Source organism: Lutra lutra, chromosome 3, assembly GCF_902655055.1.
Source record: "Lutra lutra chromosome 3, mLutLut1.2, whole genome shotgun sequence".
In the NCBI taxonomy this organism is placed as follows: Eukaryota; Metazoa; Chordata; class Mammalia; order Carnivora; family Mustelidae; genus Lutra; species Lutra lutra.
This window is the reverse complement of record NC_062280.1, coordinates 104,270,004-104,290,554: the sequence shown is the minus strand read 5'-3', so window position 1 is coordinate 104,290,554 and position 20,551 is coordinate 104,270,004. Positions and strand designations below refer to the sequence as shown.

Here is a 20,551-nt window from a genome sequence, read left to right as displayed (position 1 = left end):
GCAGGTTTGAGACTCACAACAACCCAGGAGGGCGGGACAGGGTTCCTCGTCCTGTCTTAATCCGTTCCAGCTGCTATAAGCCTCAGGGCAGGAGGCCTATAAACAACAAAAATGCATTGCTCACAGTTCTAGAGGCTGGAAGTCCAAGATTCGGTTGCTAGTGTGGTCAGCTACTTCTGACTTCTTGCTGTGTCCTCACTTGGTGGAGGGGGTTGGTGAGGGAGCATTGGAGTGTCTTTTATAAGGATACTAATCCCATTCAAGAGGGCCCTGCTCTTAGCACTGAATCACTTCCCAAAGTCCCCACCTCCTAATACTGTCACCTCAGGGGTTAGGTTTTCAACACAGGCATTTGGAGGAGATACACTCAGACCATAGCGGGTCTCCACATCCCCATAGAGGAGAACAACTTTCTGGTAGGCATGGCTTTGCCTGAGAGAGAGGGAGATTTGGAGAGAGGCTGGCAGGTTCCAGGTCTCTCAGAGGCAAAGCCTGTCACCCATGTCAGGACACCATGATGACAAAGCCCATGACATGCTTTCTATTTCAGAGTAGGACCTCAGTCCAATTTGTGAAATCCATAAGTCTATATCCATCCTGTGTGCACAAGCCTGGGGTCCCAAGGGATGGAAGCAGGATGGGGGACTAGAGTCCCTCTCAGACAAGCCCTAGGAAAGGGCAGTTGAAAATCAGTTCGGGGTTTGACAGCAGGCCCCACTGACAGAGAGGAGACTTCAGCTCCCTCCAGGGTCTGATTCTGCTCCTCAGCCTTGCCTGAGTTAGCTTGAGCAAGTCAACATCCCTTAGGGCCTGTTTCCTCATCTGTGAAATGCAGATAATAGCAGCAGCCACATGGGGTTAGTGTGAGGGATCCACAAAACATAGGTGAATGTGCCTTGCATGTAGCTAGGACTACTGCCTTCACCCCACCTCCTGACCAAGGCCTGCCTAGTCCCTGCAGCTCCCAGCCTGTCTCCCACCTCCGCTCCTCTCATTCTTGCACTCCAGCACTAGGTCTTCTTTCTTTGCTTTTCTTTGCTCACCAAATCCCCGTTCCTAACTCATACCCCAGGGCCTTTGCATGTGTGGGTCTTTGCCTAGTATCCGTATTTCCTGGCACCTTCCACTCACACTCAGGTCAAGGCTGAAAGTTCTCTCTGGGAACCTTCTGTGGCCCCTGAGGGGGTTAAGTCCCCTCATGCTCTCCTTACCTAGGGAGCTGCCCCAGTCTCTCAGAGCACAAGCCAGGGCTGTAACCAAATCACGCTTCCCTGAGGACAGGGATTCTGTCTTTTTCTGTCTGCATTCCCAGTGCCTGGGGAGGTGTCAGCCTTCAGAAGTTTTTTGTAAATGTCTGTTGAGAAGTCTGGAACACAGCGGGGAGGGGCAGAGAGGTGTGGCTGGGTTCCACATCACCGTTTCCCAAACTTGACTTAGGTGCAGGATCCCCCGCCCCTACCAGCACTGTTTTGGAAGCCTGGGCCAGAGGGCAGTTTCAAGGCAGGCTGCTTTGGGGCCAAACCCATCACCTCTGGGCCCTGTACCCAGCCATCCTCTGGGACCCACCTATTGGTTCCCAGGGGCTGGTGCAGGAAAACATGCCTTTGCGGGAGCATGACCAGGCAAGGCAGGCCTTGGGGAAGGGGAGAGATATGGTGGGCCTCCCCTGGGGGGCCCAGGGTGGTGGGGGAAGCTGGGAAGGGGTCGGGGGTGAGCCCCAGCTGCTGGAATCAGTTTCCTGCCTCTGTTTTCTGGGCTTCAGAAGAGAGACAGACAGAGACAGAGACAAAGAGGTAGTCAGAGACTACCGTGTCCGGAGAGAGACAGGGAGACGAAGCTGTAGATTACAAATACACACACACACACACACACACACGCATACAGGTCTTCTTCAACTTACAGTGGGGCTACATCTCAATAAACAGAATAGAAATTGAAAATATTTTCAGTCAAAAATGCATTTAGTACACCTAATCAACTACACATCACAGCGCAACTTCGCCTCCCTTAAAGATATTCAGAACACCGACATCAGCCCACAGTTGTGCAAAATCATCTAATGCAAAACCTGTTTTATAATACGGAGCTGCCTCTGTCCTGTAACTTATTGACTCCTATACTGACAGTGAGAGCAGTGTGGCTGTCTGGGGACAGAGTGGTTGTCAGTGGATCAGTTGTTTGCTCTTGGGAGTGCCTGGCTGAAGGGGAGCTGTCCTGCTCAGGATTATAAGAGAGCATGCCCCACCCCCCACCATGTCCCTAGCCTGGGAGAAGATCGAAATTCAAAATTTGAGGACACCTGGGTGGCTCAGTAGGTTAAGCGTCTGCCTTCGGCTCAGGTCATGATCCCAGGGTCCTGGGATCGAGTTCCACATTGGCCTCCCTGCTCAGTGGAGCCTGCTTCTCCCTCACCCTCTCCCTGCTGCTCTCCCTGCTTGTGCTCTCTCTCTCTGACCAATAAATAAATAAAATCCTTAAAAAAAAAAACAACTAAAAACAAATTCAAAATTTGAAGTATAGTATCTGCTGAATGCGATCACTTTCGCACCATTGTAAAGTCAAAAAGTCGTAACTGGAGCCTCTCTGCATCAGGGGCCATGTGTGCATTCACACAGAAAGAGCCAGAGAGACAGAGACAGAGGGACCAAAGGGAGGCTGCTACCTGCCTGGAGGTGAGCTGGGCTCTGTGTCTGGTCCTGGAACACTGGGCCTGGGGCAGAGGTTAGAGCAGACTTTCAACGTCAGCTAGGTGGGGGATGGATACTAAAGAGGGCACTTGCTGTGATGAGCCCTGGGTGTTGTAGGTAAGTGATGAATCACTGACTTCCACTCCTGAAACCAATATTGCTCTGTATGGTAACTGAAATTAGCAAGCACAAACAACATCAGACGAAACACTGGGTTGAGAAGAGGTGTCAGCCTCTCCTTGGAGGGAAGGAGCCAAAATCCATCCGGCTGGAGCTCCCCAAGCATTAGCTCCTTTAACCTTCCCCACAAAATAACAAAGCAAATAACAACAACACGGAACAACAAGGACACAATTGAATACTCACTCTGAGCTGGGCACTGGACTACACATTTTTACATTCATCATTTTATCCTCACTTCAATCCCAGGAGGTCCTATCATTATCCCCATCTTATAGCGGGGGGACACAGAGCTCAAAAGTGTTAAGTGACTTGCTCAAAGCACCTGGTTCCAGAGAGAGCCAAGGTCTGTCCCCAGGAGAGCCAGTGATGCAAAGGGACCCTCATGTCATCGTGCAAGGCTGCCTCGAAACTCTCCCTCGCCAGTGGCATGTCTGGGCCATTCATGAATAATTATGAAGCCAAAGAGTTCTATCCCAAGAACAACGTGCAGAATTATTTTCAAGGTGACATTCCAGCCACTGTGCTGATAGAACGCGGTAGGCGTGAGTGTGTGCACATATATGTGCATGCACGTAGCCAAAGCTGTGTGTGTTCAGGTAGAAAGAAAAAGCAGTGAAGGCACAGGTGTTTTCCTCAGAGAGCACCTGCTATCATCGGACATTTTTTTGCACATCTCTTCACGTGCATCTTATAGCCACCCTGGGAAGTGAGCAAAGTTATCTCCATTAGTTTTTATATAGCTGAGTCGCTGAGGTTCCAGAAAACTGACATCACTGGTCCAAAGTCACACAGCCAGGAAGCAGTGGGGCTAGGATTAGAACTCAGGTCCCAGAGGCTGCGCCTCCCGTTATGTGCTCTAGGAGGCATGAGGCGTGCACCCCTGGAAAGGATCACAGACAGATGGGGGGACAGGCTCTGTGTTGGGTTAGAGGTATCTGGAAACAGTGCTTACTGGAGATGGAGGGGGAGCCCTGCGCCTGCAGCTGGAGTGCTGGGGGAGAGGGCACCTGAGGGGGACACCCTTGGGCTGGCCTCGGAAGATTTGGTGGGGTGGGGAGGATGGGGAAGCCATTTCCCACTTCAGGCGAGGAGAGGGTAAAGGCCCAGAAGCCAGGAGTCCCAGCACGGTCAGGGAACAGAGAGCCGACCCAATGGAGGACCAGTGAGTTTGTGGGGAACTTTGGGGGCCCGTGGAAGGTAAGCTGGGGTAGGGTCCAAAAAGGCATAAGCCCAGGAGCCCCTGGGGGAAGGCCTTGGTGAGCGGGCAGGGTCAGAGGGGAAATGAACATACCTGGAGCGCCTCGTTCCCCTTTGACCCGGAACAGCTCTGCAAGGGGAGGAGAGAGGGCTGTAGGCTGGGCTGGGAGGGCATGCACCCAGGGCACCCAGCTCTAAGTTGGAGGTCTCTGCTCTCCAGCTGAGCAGCAAGGGTTTCAAGTGGTTGGGGGATTTGGCCAACAGGAGGCAAACACCTGGGTATTTTCCAGGACTGAGCTTTGGAAAAAGCCAGATGTTTCGTTGCAGCTAGTGGTCTGTTCCAGGGAGCCATAAATCCCCAGGAGCTGCGGAAGTGGGGAAAGAAGGTTGAGACCTCCAGAGTTTACCCTATATTGTCGGAAGACTTGCGGGCCCAACCCCTTCAAGAAGAGCCTCAGGTTAAAAGCGGGGCCCCTCGGGCTGGTCACAACCAGCTCCGCAGTATATCAAGGGAGGGGGTAAAGGTCCCTGTGTCTGAGTATCTGAACATCTGAGCCTGGGCGCTGCCCATCGGTCACAGCTGTCCCCTGTCCCTGCATCCTGGCTTGGCCTTCATCTGTGCTCACTGGGAAAACCACAGCCTCTGGGGAATTCCCCCACTGAGACCCTTTGCCCATTGAGTACATGTTCCCATGGGCACAGAACAGCGGTCATGGGATCACCCTTTAAATACTAGCTCACTCCAGATCAGGGCCGGAGCGCCAGGCAATAGTGACGTCACACGTAGGAGCAACTTTGGCCCAAATTAGTCCTCCCTGTTCTGGTACAGCCAGTTTTGGGCCCCGAGAAAACCGAGGGGAGGGGGATCCCCAGTATCTCCACTTTGGGTTCCATTTTCTCCTGCCCAGGGCCCTATCTTCCAAGCTACACTTGCTGGCCACACTTCCCCAGCAAGCCCACCACCCTGTCCTTCTGAGGTCCCTATGTGGCCCGGACTTCTTGTTGCCTGCGGTTAATCTGTCTCTAGACATGGAGCCAGTATTAGTAGATTGCATAAGAGCGATCCTGGGGCTTGCCCCAGGCTCTGTGTTTTACCCATCCTCCCAAACATTCTAGATCCACCTCATGCCTACTCCATATGGCTCTCACTACTTTCCTTGGGCCGCAGGATTCGGGAATGCTCTCCTTGCCAGGGAAGGGGATTTGGACCCAAGAATCTGCTTGCCCATGAACCCGCAGCCCCTCCTTTCCATCCCCTGAGGAGTCCTGGTGCAGAGGGGAAGGGGCCGAACCTGGGCTCCGAGTGAAGTTGTCCACCTTCCGTAGCAGGTGTTCTTGCCTGGTGTGAACCTGGGTGATCTGGGCCTGTAGGGCCTGCAGCCCCAGCATGCCCCCAGGGAGGTGCGGGAGGGGCATGGACTGGAACAAAGAGAAGGACTGATGGTCCTCGGCGGCCAGCGTTCCATTGAAGTGAGTCTCCAGCACCCGGAGCCGCTCCTGCAGATTCAGAACTGGACGCCCCATCCCCACCCCAGAGCCTTCTTTTAGGGGGACCTCATTAAAGCTCCAGGCATTTGAGCACATCCCTGACGTTCTTGTGTTATATATGCATGACTTCTGAGGGTCCTGGATACCAAACGTGCATTTCATGTTCTGTGAGGACCTAGTGTGAGCACAGAGTTCTTTCTATATCCTGCATGTGGGCACTCAGGCATGACATTACATGTTCATAGAATATTCTTGAATGGCCTAGGGATGTACCCACAGCATCATGATCAACCTTCAACCTTCCTACAGGCTCTGGCATGAACGTATGACGACCAACATGCTGGTCTGATGTGATCACATGTGGCCTGAATATATGTGTGACGGATGTTTGTAGCAGCTGGGCACACAATGTTCTTGGGTGACCTCAGTGTGCGCAGTTGGGAATGTTTCATGACCTTAACATTTGGACAGGGAGCACTTTGCAAGTAAAATCATGTTAATATGAACATTTTGATCAATAACATCCCTTCCTGCTTAGACACGGGGAAGTCTTGATGAAAGACACACACAGCAGACCCATGTGAAATTATTGCATTGTTCACTTCTCTGACATACACAAGCTCGCATTGTCTCTCTCTCTCTCTTTCAATCTGTCTCCATGTCTCTCTCTCTGTCACACACATACTCTCCTGTTCACTTCCCCCCACCAACCCCATCCATGAGACTACCTGGCTACCCACGGACTAAGAACCGCCTCTCAGCAGGCAGGTAGCAGTGACCCCAGGGCTCTCCACTCAACCTGAGCCCTGTATCACCCCAGGAGGCACCAGACAGGACCGGACCTCTTTACCTTTCACCACCAACAGCCCAGTACCCGCGGTGAGCAGAATCAGGTAGATGGCCACCATGACCATGAAGCAGTTCACCCCCCTTCTCTTCCTGGGGTTTGGATCTGAAACACAACACCGGCAGAAGGTGGATGCTATAGGAGGCAGAGACCGGGAGTTCCCAACTTGTGTGGGAATCCCCTCTCTGTGAGCAGATGGTTCCCCGGGAGGTCGAGGATAAAGACACAAAGTCCCACTACCCCGAAATCCTCCCCCGGGGTCCTCTGCTCCTCCCACAAACTGAGAAGAGCCACTGTTGGTCCCTTGCCGGTGGGGGTGGGCAAACACTCGCGCCCCCCACCATTATGTGGCAGGTACAGTCCTGAAACCAGGTGCACTCTCGATGCCCCAGCACAGCGCCTGGCAACAGAGGGCTCTCAAGAGATGTTTATCAAGTGAATGAATGAATGAACAGACTTAAGTTTCACGACTTTGGGAGGAGAATGATTGTCACCAGTTTATCAACTCCAAGCGAGGTTTGGAGAAGTTGAAGTACCTTTTAGGTGATGAGACCCTGATCTGGAACTCAGATTCGGGCTTTTGTTTTCTTTTTTCCTTAGATCATTAATTATACATTAATAATAATAATAATAAATAAATTGTTTCCTTTTTCCTTAGATCGTTAATTTTACAAATGAAATCTACTTAGTATAATTTATCAGACAACACAGCATTACAAGGGTTAATAATCTTTTAATCGGGGACTTTTGGGGGACCTCAATTCCCTGGCATCCTAACCTGCTGACATAAGTTTTGCTGGCTTTCTGGGGTGTGGCCTTGCTCTCAGCCTGCTTGCTCATGGAAACTGACAAACCCATACGTACACTGCTGGACAGACTTTTTTTTTCTTTCGATTTTACACAAATGATATCATATGACATATAATATGGTTCATTTTTTCTGCAATGCATGATTTCCCATGGACATTCCTCTTGTTTATTTGTTGTTGTTCTGTTTTGTAGAGAAAGATTTAACTCTCCTTTTAATAGCTGCCTAAGAGCCCTTCAAGACAAGAGCCACAATTCATGCAGGCATTTCCCCATGGGCAAGCTGTTTCTGGTGTGGGGCATTGCAAAGGAGGCCACCATGTAGGGGCACCTGGGTGGCTCAGTGGGTTAAAGCCTCTGCCTTCAGCTCAGGTCATGATCTCAGGGTCCTGGGATCGAGCCCCCCATCGGGCTCTCTGCTTAGCGGGGAGCCTGCTTCCTCCTCTCTCTCTGCCTGTTTCTCTGCCTCCTTGTGAGCTCTCTCTCTGTCAAATAAATAAATAAAATCTTAAAAAAAAAAAAAAAGAGGCCACCATGTTTCCAACACCAACCCTCTCCAACACCAGCTGTCTCCCCATTTCAGGGCGTCCAAAGGCAGGGAGCCAGACTGTAGAAGGTCCTGTGTTTCCCAGCACTCTTACTGACAGAGCACCTCCTCTGTGCCAGGCGTTGTCTGATACGGTCTATAACGCTTCTGGCAATCCTGGCAGGTAGGTGTGAGCATCCTCTTCTACAAACTTGGGGTCCAGAAAAGTTAGGGCAACACAACAGGCATGTGCCCCTGGGCCCATCTAACCCCAAGGACTGAGTTTGCCTAACTCGCCTATACGAACTGTTGCCCTTGGAAAAATGCAGTTGCAGTGAGCTCCAAGGGCAGGTGTGAAGGTCAAAGAGATCATCTGTGGACATCCCAGGGGAGGGAGTCAGGGCTCATGAACACATTTTTTGCTCTGTGGCAGGTGATGTTGGGTTTTCAGTTGACTCTTATCCTAGATCCATATGAACCTCGAGTCTGTGGAACCTTCATCGTTCTGCTGATACTGCTTCCAGCCACGTGCAGAACAGAAACCCCTGCTTTAGCATCGCCCGATGCATGGTGGTCTTGAGATGGCTTTGGCAGCAGCGAGGGGAATGACTTCTTGGTTGGGTGGTTTTTTAGTTAGTGGCACTTGGGTACGCTCAGTGTCACACCATGCCTCCGAATTTGGGGCCCACACAGCAGCCCGAGTAAACTCTCTAATACACAACCTGGCCAAGCCACTTCCCTGCCTTCAGTGGTTCCCATGGCTGTTCACTGTCCTTGGGACAAACAGGAAGACTTGCTGCCTGCCAATTCTCCTGTGGCTGGACCTCCACACCACACCCCACGTGGACCCTGACCCTCAAGCAGGCCAGACCACTTGTCGTTACACCCATCTCACTCGAGGCTGTGTATCTTCTCTGACTACATGACCCACTGCCTCCCCACGCATGACTGAGCAGCGTGGAGCTTCTCCAGGATACAGTCTCTGACTCTGCCAGGTCAGGTGGGATGCTGCTCTGCTGCCCCACATCACTCTGTGTTTCCACTTGATACGGCGTCAATCATCCTGCACTGTGTCTCTTTATGTCTCAGTTTCCCTCCTCCATCCCCAGTATTCCGGAAGCTTCTAGAGTGGACTTCCAGCGCCAACACGGTATCTACCACACAACGTGGGCTGGAAAGATGACAAATGAAAGGATGAATGAGTGGCTGCAGGGGTTTGGGTCCTGAACACGTGCAGAGTGCAACAGTGCCAGCTTGGAAGGGTTGGAAAAGCATCAGGAAGGCGATGTCAGACCTTAGGCAAGCATACAATCGTGGTGAGGATGGGTAATGAACAAGAGAAGCTTGTATTCCACAGAAGATGGATGGAGGAAGAGGAATACGATCTCATAGGCAGCACTAAACGTGAAGTGATGGGAATAGATAGTGTTATCTTTCCAGAGGCACAAGTGTTACAGTAGTTGGAGGTGGCAGTGAGGGCCAGCATGGAATATATAGATATTTTCAAACCAGATGGTAGCAAAAATGGAAGGCATCTGAGTGAAGACAGTGAGAGGACAAACAAACATGGTAGTACAGATGGGAATCGTTCAGAGGTGTGCACTAAAGCTCAGAATACTTTATTAAGTCAGAGCTCTCATATAACGTAGAGGCAAGGTATCCTAGAAACTGGGACTTTTGGATCTGTGGGCAGATGACAAATGCTTTTGTCATCTACGATGATTTCTAAAAGTGTAGAAAAACTGCAAAGGAACATCTACTCTCCAAAGTGGATTTCACCAACAAGGAAGGGTCATCCAAGATGAGAGAATGAATAAAGCTTCCAGTAAACGATAATGAGCATCCCTGGAGTAAACTAGGGTTAGTCCATGTGAAGATTTTAGGAAAGCAGTTTTCAAAAATATGACCGCTGTATTGTCTGAGACACAGTGAAAATGTGGCTCCAGAGGGAAATAAAATTTCGATTCCATAAATGATCTCACTGAAGAAAACAGTCTATATACAAACTCTAGGGTCTCCAGGCCTGCCATCTCCCAACCCCTTGCCCACTGGCAGAAGGTGGTTTTGTGCAGACAGAAGTCCCCTCTCCTTGCCCCTGGCACTGGGCAAAGTGGTTGCTGCCCTGTTGGCTCGATGTCTCCCACCCCTGATCCAGGATCACTGGACAGTCTGGAAAACTACCTTCTGCCCTGGCAGGCAGCACCAGCAGGCAGCAAGGAAGAATACCAGTAGTATCAGTTAACAAATCAGACCAGGATAGAATAGTCAGCCCTCTGAAAACTAAGTTGTTATTGGAACCACAGCCCACAAAAGTGGGCCAGAATTTATGTGATAAACCTAAACAGTATGATTTAAAATAGAAAATCTGAACAGGATCTAGAGTGTCCTAACAGACCATACACAATGTCCACATACACAATGTCCACAATACAATACACACTACCAAGGACAGAGAAAATTACAACTTGAGTGATGAAATACAATGAATAGGGCACTGGGTGGCTCAGTCAATTAAGCGGCTGGCTCTTAATTTTGGTTCAGGTCATGATTTCAGTGTCCTGGGATTCAACCCTGCATCAGGCTCTGTGCTCAGCAGGGAGTCTGCTTGAGGATTCTCTCTCCCTCTCCCTCTGCCCCTCCCTGCATTCCCTGTCTCTCTCAAATAAATACATAAACCTTAAAAAAAAAGAGAGAGAGCAAAAAAAAAAAAAAAAAGATAATCAACAAGTGTCAGTATGGAGATGACACATACATCAGAATTATTCAATAAGGATTTTAAAGCAGGCATAATAAAAATGCTTGAATGAGCAATTACAAATACTCTTGAAACAAAAAAATTTTTTTAATCTACCAAGAAATAGAGAATATAAAGAAGAACCAAAGGGAAATCATAGGACTTAAAAGTTCCAATTTAAAAAAAAAAAAAAACACTCACTAAACGGGCCCAATAGTGCAATAAAAGTGATAAGGGAGAGAATCAATGAAATAAAGGATAGAACAATAGAAATGATCCTGTCTGAAAAACAGAGAAAATCGACTAAAAAAAAAAAAAAGAACAGAGACTCAGAGATCTATGTATCAATAACAAAACACATAATATTCATATCCTTAAAGTCCCAGAAAGATGTGAAGCTGAAAAAAAATATCTAAAGAAAGAATGGTGGCTGAAAACTTCTCAAATTTGGTGAAAGTCACCAACCTGCAAATTTAAGAACTTGAGCAAACCCCAAACATGATAAATTCAAGCAATCAATAACAAGACACATATGAGTTAAAAATCTGAAAAAAAACCCCTACATACCAAGAAAATTAAAAATCAAAAGAAAAAGAAAAGATCTTGAAAGCAGCCAAGAGAAAAATAACCCATTACCTATAGAGATACTACTTTGAATTGCAGCAGATTTCTCATCTGAAATTGGAAGTGACATGACATTTTTCATGTGCTCAAAGAAATGAATTATCAACTGTCTCTAGTGAAAATATCCCTTAAGAATGAATGGGAAGTAAAGAGATTCTCAGATGAAGGAAAACTAAGCAAAAGTTTTTGCTAGTAGGCCTACCTTGAAAGAATGGCTGAAGAGGGGCACCCGGCTGGCTCAGCCAAACATATGAAACTCTTGATCTCAGGGTCATGAGTTCAAGGCTCAGTCAGTTAATCATCTGCTTTTGGCTCAGTCATGTTCCCAGGGTCCTGGGATCGAGTGCTGCATCAGGCTCCCTGCTTTTCCCTCTCCCTCTGCCTGTAGCTCCTTTTGTTTGTGCTCCCCCCATCAAATAAATAAATAAAACCTTTAAAAAAATAAAATCTCCAAAAAAAAAAAAAAAAAAGAATAGCTAAAGGAAGTTCTTCAAACAGAAGGGAAAAGATAATAGCAGAAGGCATGGCACTTCCAAAGGGAAAGAAGAACAAGAATGAAGAATGGGTAAATATGGAGATATGTTTAGACCATCCTTCTCATAATTTTTTTAAATCACATTTTTTAAAATATTTTATTTATTTGAGTGTGTGTGTGTGTGAGAGAGAGAGAAAGAATCAGCAGGGGAAGGGGCAGAAGGAGAAGAAGACTCCTCATGAACAGGGAGCCCTACAGGGAGCTCCATCCCAGGATGCTGGGATCATGACCTGAGCCAAAGGCAGACACGTTTAACTGACTGAGCCACCTTGGTGACCCTAAAATCACATCTGATGGTTGAAACAAAAATAATTAAGTGATGCCTATTGCATGTAGAAGAAATGTTTAAGACAATTACATTTCAAAAACGGAAAGGCTCAAAAGACATAAGTGGAAATTAGTTTTCAAGACTTGACTCGAAGTGATAGAATGTTGATGTTGATAGACTGTAATAAATTATACATGTGTATTGTAATGCCCAGGAAAAAAGTAAGAAAACTATTTCAAATGAAGAACTAAACAAACAAACAAACAAAAAACTATAAATAAATCAAAATCGAATTCTAAAACAAGCTCAAGTAACCCATAGGAAAGTAAGAAAAGAAAAGCTGCTAATGGGAAACAGAGGGACAAAGAGAAAATGCATAATAATGTGGCAGATTTAAGCCCTAACACATCAATAATTACTTTAATGTAAATGGTTTAAATACACCAATTAGAAGGCAGAGAGTGTGGCAAAAGTAAATTAAAAAGCATGACTCCACTCTCTGCTATATCCAAGAAATCAACAACAGAGTTTCTATTTATATGCAGCAAAAACTGATGTAACTGAAAGGTGAAATCAATATATCAACAATTGTATTGGGACCTTTAACACCCCACTCTCAGAAATCAGCAAAGCTATAGAAGAAATGAACAACACCATAAACCAAAAGGATCTAATGAATAATTATGGACTACTCTATGCAACAACAGTGGAATACATATTCTTTCCATGCACTTAGGATAGTCACCAAGACAGACCATATCATGGGTCATGAAACAAACCCCAACAAAATGGAAATGAATTGAAGTTGCATAGAGTATGTTTCTAGACAATGGGATCAAAATAGAAAACAATAACAGACAGCAGGAAAACCTCTAAACACTTGGAATTTTTTTTCAAAAATTAAATAATACATGGGCTATAAAGTATTAAAGAAAATTTTTAAAAAATAGGACTGATTGTAAATAAGAATAGACCATACCAATTACTGGATTCAGCCAAAGTAGTATTGGGAGGAAAATTTATAGCAGCCCTAGAGGCTCACATTACAAATCAGAAATGATCTCAAGCTGATAAACTAGGTTCCTAGCTCAAGGAACTGGAAGAGAAGAGCAAAATAAACCCTTAGCAACAAGAAAAAAATAAATTAATTAAAAAAAATAGAGGTCAGAGCAGAAATCAATGAGATTTAAAACAGGAAAACAAAAGAAAAGCTCAGTAGAGGAAAATGCTGATTCTTTGAATAAAATTGATAAAGTTCTGGCAAGACTGATGAAGAGAAAAAGAGAAAAAGACACAAATCACCAATATCAGGAACAAAACGGGTGCTATTTCCACAGATCCTGCAGCCCTTCCAAGAAAATAAGATCCTATTACTCACTTCATGCTCACAACTTAGATGAAATGAACCAACTTCTCCAAAATTACAAACTACCAAGACTCAACCAATATTAAACAATATGAATACCTACATCTATTAAATAAACTGAATGTGTACTTAAAACCTCCTGAAAAAGAAATATCCAGGCCCAGATAATTTTAATGGAGTCTTTTATCAAGGCTTTAGGAGAAGTAACGCTGTTTTACCCACTCTCTTATGGATTATGGAAGAGTAGAGAACACTTTCTAACTCATTTTAGGAGGTCAGGATTACCTTGAAATGAAAACCAAAGACAGTGCAAAAGAAAAGAACTGAAGATCAGTGTCTTTCATGGAATTTGGCACAAAAATTCTTTTTTTTTTTAAGATTTTTTAGTTATTCATTTGACAGACAGAGATCACAAGTGGGCGGAGAGGCAGGCAGAGAGAGAGGAGGAAGCAGGTTCCCTGCCGAGCAGAGAACCCGATGCGGGGCTCGATCCCAGGACCCCGGGATCGCCACCTGAGCCGAAGGCAGAGGCTTTAACCCACTGAGCCACCCAGGTGACCCTGACACAAAAATTCTTAACAAAATATTGGTAAACCTTATCAAGCAATGTATAAAAAGAATCTATATACCATTACTAAGTGGAATTTCTAGGTATACAAGCTGGTTCAATACCCAGAAATTGATCAATATGATCAACCATATCAATGAGCTAAAGGAAGAAAAAAATCACATAACCATACAACTGATGCAGAAAAAAACACTTGACAAAATCAAATTCATAATAAAGCTCTCATAATTAAAATTCATAATTCTAACTCTCATAAAAAATAATAAATTCATAATAAAAACTCTCAGCACACTAGAAATAAAAGAGAATTTCCTTAACTTAAAAAAAAAGGAGCTTCGGGGGTGTCTGGGTGGCTCAGTCGGTTGAGTGCCTGACTCTCTTAATTTTGGCTAGAGTCATGGGATCAAGCCCCATGTTGGGCACCATGCTCAGTGTGGAGTCTTCTTGTCCCTCTTCCTTTGCTCCTCTTCCTACTTGCTCACTCTCTTACTCTTGAATAAATAAATGAATAAAATTTTTTTTAAAAGGAGCATCTAAGAAATATCTAAAGCTAACATTATCCATAATGGTGACACAGAATCATTTCATCTGAAGATTGGGAATAAGGCAAGGATGTCTCTTCTCACTCTCTCATTCAGCCCCATTTTATATACCACTGGCAAATAAGTGGAAATCACCATTAAAACATAACGGCATTCACAGTCACTCCAAAGGAAATGAAATATTTCAGTATAAAGGTAAAAAATGTATATAAGATCTGTATGCTGAACGTTATAAAATACTGATTAAAATACTGATTAAAAACTGTCAGTTCGGGGTGCCTGGGTGGCTCAGTGGGTTAAGGCCTCTGCCTTTGGCTCAGGTCATGATTCCAGGGTCCTGGGATCGAGCCCCGCATCTGGCTCTCTGCTAAGCGGGGAGCCTGCTTCCCTTCCTCTCTCTCTGCCTACCTGTGATCTCGGTCTGTCAAATAAATAAATAAAATATTAAAAAAAAAAAAAAACAAAAACTGATCTGGAGGTATAACACTGCTCCGCCAAAATCCCAGCAAGGTTTTCTCTAGGTATTGATAAGCTCATGCTAAAATTTACCTGGAAAGGGACAAGCCACAGAATGGCTAAAATCATCCTGAAAAAGATGAATAAAATGTGAGGAATAAAGACTTGTTGAAGCTCACAATAGAGCCACTGTGATCAAGACAGTGTGGGATGGGAGGAGGGACAGACATACAGAGTTATGCAACAGAATAAAGGACACAGAAATAGTCCTTACACAGCTATAACCAACTGGGGTTTTTTTTTGACAAGTTACAGAAGTAATTTAATGGAGGAAACAGCGTTTTCAGCAAATGGTGTTGGAGCAACTGGACACCCACAGGCAAAAAAAATAAATAAATAAACAAACAAATCTTGACCTGAATTTCACTCAGGTTAAGATTTGTTTGTTTATTTATATATGTAAATATAAATATATATATACATATTACAAATACATATACATATCATATACCTATTATATACACATATACAATATAATATATACATTACATGTATTACATTCATATAATACATACTACAAACATATAATACATTGTATATACAAGTATATACATATATATTACATGTATACATTACCTATATATTACATATGTATATTACATATATATACATTACGTATATTATATATATATACAAGTATATGTATATAATACATATATTATAGGAACCATGGACTTAATTATAAAGTGAGAAATTATAAAAAATTTTAGAATTAAACATAAGAGAAAAATTGGGAGGCCTAGGGCCAGGTGAAGAGTTCTTAGATGTGACACCGAAAACACAATCCATAAAAGGGAAAATTGCTAGGTAGGGCCTCCACAGGGTTAAATGCTTTTGCCTTTGAAAAAGACTCTGTTAAGAGGATGAAAAGACCCGTTACAGACTGGGAGAGAATATTTGCAAGCCACCCATCCAGTAGAGGACTTGTATTTTGAATAAAGTGCTCTCAAAACGAAATAGGAAAACAAATGATCCCATTAAACATTGGCAAAAGACACAAAGAGGCATTTCATATACAAATGGGAAAAAAGCATGTGAGAAGATAGCCAACATTGTTAGCCCTTAGGAAAATGCAAATCAAAATTACAATAAGATCTCACAATCGTACACATATCAGAATGGCTAAAATAAAATAGTAATGATACCAACTGCTCCCAGGAAGTCAGAGAAACTGAATCTATGGTATATCGCTGGTAGGAACGTAAATGACACAGCCATACTGGAAAAAAATAGATCGGGGCTTCTTCTAAAACCAAACATATACTTAGAATCCCGCAATTGCCCTTTGGGGCATTTATCCTAGAGAAATGAAACCTTAGGCTCATACAAAAAAAGCTTTTACATCAACAATCACAGCGGCTTTATTTGTAATGGCCCCAAACAGGCAACAACCCAAACGTCTTTCTGTGGGTGCCTGGTTAAACAAACTGTGAAACATTCATATCGTGGGATAATACTCGCGAAAAACACTCATTAATAAAAATAAGTACTGATACATACAACAACTTGGGTGGATCTCAAGGGAATCGTGCTATGTGAAAACCAGCCAATCTTTACAAAGTTACATACTTTTTCCATTTAGATAACATTCTTTACACAACAAAATTATAGAAATGGGGAACTGATTGGCGATTGTCAGGGGACAGTGATTGCTGGTGGAGGAGTGAGGGGACGTGTGTGGCTAGAAAGGCAGTATGAGAGACTGGCGCGGTGAAGGAACAGTTTGGTATTCTGATATTGGGGATGGTGACACAAATATATGCATATGGTAAAATTGTAGACAACTGTATTCCCACACACAAACGAACGCCTATAAAACGAATGAAATGGAAATAAGCTCCATAAAGTGTAGCAATATCCATTTCCTGGTTGTGATAGCGAACTGTAGCTATGCAAGATGTTCTCACTGGGAGGAGAACCTCACTGGGGGTCACAGAGACTTCCCTACTTTTTTTTTTTTTTTTTTTGCTAGTTTCTGGAAATCTATAATTATTTCGTAACAAAAGGATAGGGGAAAAAATAATGCTAGGGTAAAGCAGGACATCTAAAAGGTGCTGAGAAATAGTGACATGACAAAAAACAAAGTCAGAACAAGGACCTGAAGTGACACTGAGCACGTCAACAAGGGTGACCGTGAATTGATTCCAGGGTCAAGGTCTATTGGGACAATGTTTAAAATTATCTTTTTAGCAGGAAGAAGAGACAGTTAGACCCAGAGCTGGGAACCAGGGCTTAATGTTAACTTCAAACAAGCAACAACTTCTCTATCTGTCTTTTGGGGGGTTCTCTCTGTCAAGAGGCATGTTCTTCAGATTGAAATTGGTGGGAAGACATATCAAGAAGTGAGATGTGAAGCCTGAAATAGTTGAGGGCTCAGGGGGAAAGGTCCAGACAGATGAAGGGTATTGTCATCGGGGACAAATGGAGACCCTCTCATTCAAGCCCAAATGTCCCACTGGAGGGGTAAGATGTTGCATATACTGGTCCATGAGGAAAGAGTTGGAGCTTAGTTGGACCTTCAGGGCAGCGAAAGGAGCAGTATGTCGAACCTCTTCAGAAAATGAAAGCAATCTTCAGCAGAAATAAGAGAAAGGAGGGAGGGTGGGAGAAAGAAAGGAAGATGCTTGAAGCCATTTAGTGCTGAAGCAAGTAGTTTTACTTATTTCAGTTAAGCCCTGAGGGGGTCACTATGTTACAGAGCCTCACAGTGAGTACTGTCCATAATGGAATTCATCTAGAAAGTTCCATATGTTCCAAGATCTTTGTTTAAGAAGACTGGAAGTTGTGAATGTATTTAGCAAAATGTTCCTTCCAGGGTACCTGGGTGGTTCAGTCAGTTAAGTGTCTGCCTTTGGCTCATGTTGTGATCTCAGGGTCCTGGGATTAAGCCCCATGTCAGGCTCCCTGCTCAGCCTGGAGTCTGCTTCTCCCTCTCCCTCTGCCCTTCCCCCACCCCAGCTCATGCTCTCTCCTTCTCTCTCTCAAATAAATAAATCAAATCTTAAAAGAAAGAAAGAAAGAGAGAAAGAAAGGAAGAAAGAAAGAAAGAAAGAAAGAAAGAAAGAAAGAAGAATATTTTTTCTAACCAAGCTGTTTTGTTTTTTGGTTAGTGTTTTAGTTAATGATATCCATAACTGAAGTCAGAAATCTGGCCTCCCCCTCACTTGCCTTATCCCACCATTATAGTCCTATTGGCTTGACTTCTAATATCTTTCCAGAACATTCTCTCTTTTCCATCCTTATAACCACTGCCTCTTGCTGCCACATTTCTCTCTGTCTAACTCATTCAATATCTACGATAGTGAGTAATCTCTAAAGATTCCCTAGGAATATATAATAAACCCGTGATCTTCTATTACTCCCAGCCAGCATCTTATTTTCACTAATTCCCTTTATCCTTTAAACTTTAGAAGAGGTCTCACTTCTGACCTCCAGGTCAGACCGGGTTGCATCTGTCCATAGATCTATCTGTCCTGTGCTTACACAGAGATAGTTTACAGGTGGCCTGATCCTGCCAATCTCCTGCCACCGCCGGCATGACTGAGGACTCCCCGTGTATTTTTGTGTGTTTCCTCGGTGCCAAGAGCAATGCCCAGCAGGAGCTGAATATGTTTGATCAACTGACTTTGCTTGCACATTTTCAGTAACTTAAAAAGTCACCTATCCAGAAGGCTGCATTCCCCAAAGTTCTGAACAGCTAACAATTATTACATATTTTTAAAAGATTTTGTTTATTTATTTATCAGAGAGAGAGAGAGAGAGAGAGCACAAGCAGGGGGAGCGGCAGGCAGAGGGAGAAGCAGGCTCCTTTGAGCAGGGAACCCGACATGGGACTCGCTCCCAAGACCCTGGGATCAAGACCCGAGCTGAAGGCAGACACTCAACTGACTGAGCCACCCTGGCGCCCCTGAATAGCCAACAATTATTGGAGTCACACATTCTCTGTTACTACACCGCAAATCCCTAAGGGCAGAATACTCAACCTTGTATCTTTGTACCCCCTTAAATTCCAGCCAGTGACCCACTCAAATACTGGGTGAGAGGGACTGTTCAGGCTGAGGGACAGAACTGCAATTGATCTGAACATATGATTTCCAGAAAAGACTGGAAGTGGGAATGACTCATCAGCTTGGAAGGCAATTCCTAGAGGATATTCTGGCATAGGAAATCAGAGATCCCCCATGGAAAATACTCCCCGGTGACTTTAAGTTCTAGAAGATTTAAAAAATGCATCACCTATGGAAGGATGAGGGAGAAAAATAAAGATGACAGAGTTGCCTGAATTTTTAAAACCTGAATTGAATCTAAGACAAACTAATTATGAAGCTACGAACATATCCTAGTCAGCACGAAATGAAGAAAGCACTCCCTGATCAACACAGCTGATACAACGGAAGTCACCTTAAAGAATTTTAAAGGCATTACGTTAAATAAGTATGTGGCACTTGGCTTTCGGTTTGTGGAACTTTTTCATCCCTCTTGGGCTGCTTTGCCATTTTGTCGTACAACCTGTGTGTCAAAATAAGACACTAACAAAAGGGAAGGGCGTGTGATAAGTATTAGCGTTAATCGAAGGGCACATATTTTTTAAAAAGATTTATTTATTTATTTGACAGACAGAGATCACAAGTAGACAGAGGCAGGCAGAGAGAGAGCGGGGGAAGCAGGCTCCCTGCTGAGCCGAGAGCCCGACGCAGGGCTTGATCCCAGGACCCTGAGATCATGACCAGAGTCGAAGGCAGAGGCTTAACCCAGTGAGCCACCCAGGTGGCCCAAAGGGCACATAATGTAATACAATTTATTGTGAAGCTAAAAAAAACCCAACTATACGCTAAAGATATAGTGTCTCTTCCTAACATTACATGAATTCCATATTGAAGCATTCCAGAAATGTATTAGTGAGAGTCTATGTACAAACCAAGGCTTCCTATTACCTTGTCTATTCTTATGTTGCCAATAAAAAAAGTACATCACCAGGCAATGTCATTACTGGGAAGCAGTACTTTACCATTGATTTCAAAGACCTCCATTGCAGGGAATACGGTTTGGTTGATGGCTGTTCTTTCTCTAGTGCTCGCCAGGAACTCTTCCTCCTTGAGAATTTCCTTATTTTCCATCGTGAAGCTTTATAGATGGCCCAAAGTTCTGGAGCCAACAGAAATGCTGTCCTCAAGAGGAACCACTTGGGAAAAGATTGTTCTCATTTAACTACTGCAGCTCACTGGAGACCACACAGCACTTCCCTTTGGCTCGGACTTCTGAATTTGCAAAATGTTTCCTGACACAATCAGAATTGGGCATGTTGCAAAAACAGGCTATTCACATGTGCAACTCCTGTTTGTCGCAGCTGCTTGTTAAGGGCAGTGACTTATGCTTTGGGGCATAAGTCAATAGTCCTTGGAAACACCCCTCACTCCCAGGCCCCTGAGAAGAGGGAGTTGGGTGACCCCAGGGGATCTGTTTCTCTCCCTCCCCTCTTCCCATCCAAGGGCCGCCATCATGCCAGACCCAGGGCAGTGTCCCAGGACCTCTGCAGTTCACACTGAAATCTCCCTCCTCTGACCTACTTCGGCCTTAGAATTCATCTTTTCTCCTCAAAGTGTGGACCTTAGACAACAGCATTCGTATCACCTGGGATCCTGTTAGAAATGCAGAGTCTCGGG

The 20,551-nt window shown here is 44.7% G+C and overlaps 1 protein-coding gene and 1 long non-coding RNA gene across 2 annotated transcripts in view; one reads left to right on the top strand and one right to left on the bottom strand.

The window, feature by feature from the left end:
* Positions 1–20,102, bottom strand: part of MARCO (macrophage receptor with collagenous structure) — a 37,504-nt gene extending 17,402 nt beyond the window's left edge. Inside the window, exons 1-4 of the mRNA XM_047723176.1 lie at positions 19,897–20,102; positions 6,406–6,507; positions 5,360–5,578; positions 4,162–4,197 (exon numbers count right to left, since the gene is read on the bottom strand). Of these exons, the coding sequence (XP_047579132.1) occupies positions 4,162–4,197; positions 5,360–5,578; positions 6,406–6,507; positions 19,897–20,005 (466 nt within the window). The 5' untranslated portion in view covers positions 20,006–20,102. The remainder of the gene's footprint in view (positions 1–4,161; positions 4,198–5,359; positions 5,579–6,405; positions 6,508–19,896) is intronic.
* LOC125096320 (uncharacterized) lies at positions 2,646–5,448 on the top strand. The gene is made up of 3 exons (XR_007126136.1): positions 2,646–2,804; positions 4,395–4,525; positions 5,236–5,448. It is a non-coding gene; the product is annotated as an uncharacterized LOC125096320 (long non-coding RNA).
* Positions 20,103–20,551: the final 449 nt, after the last annotated feature.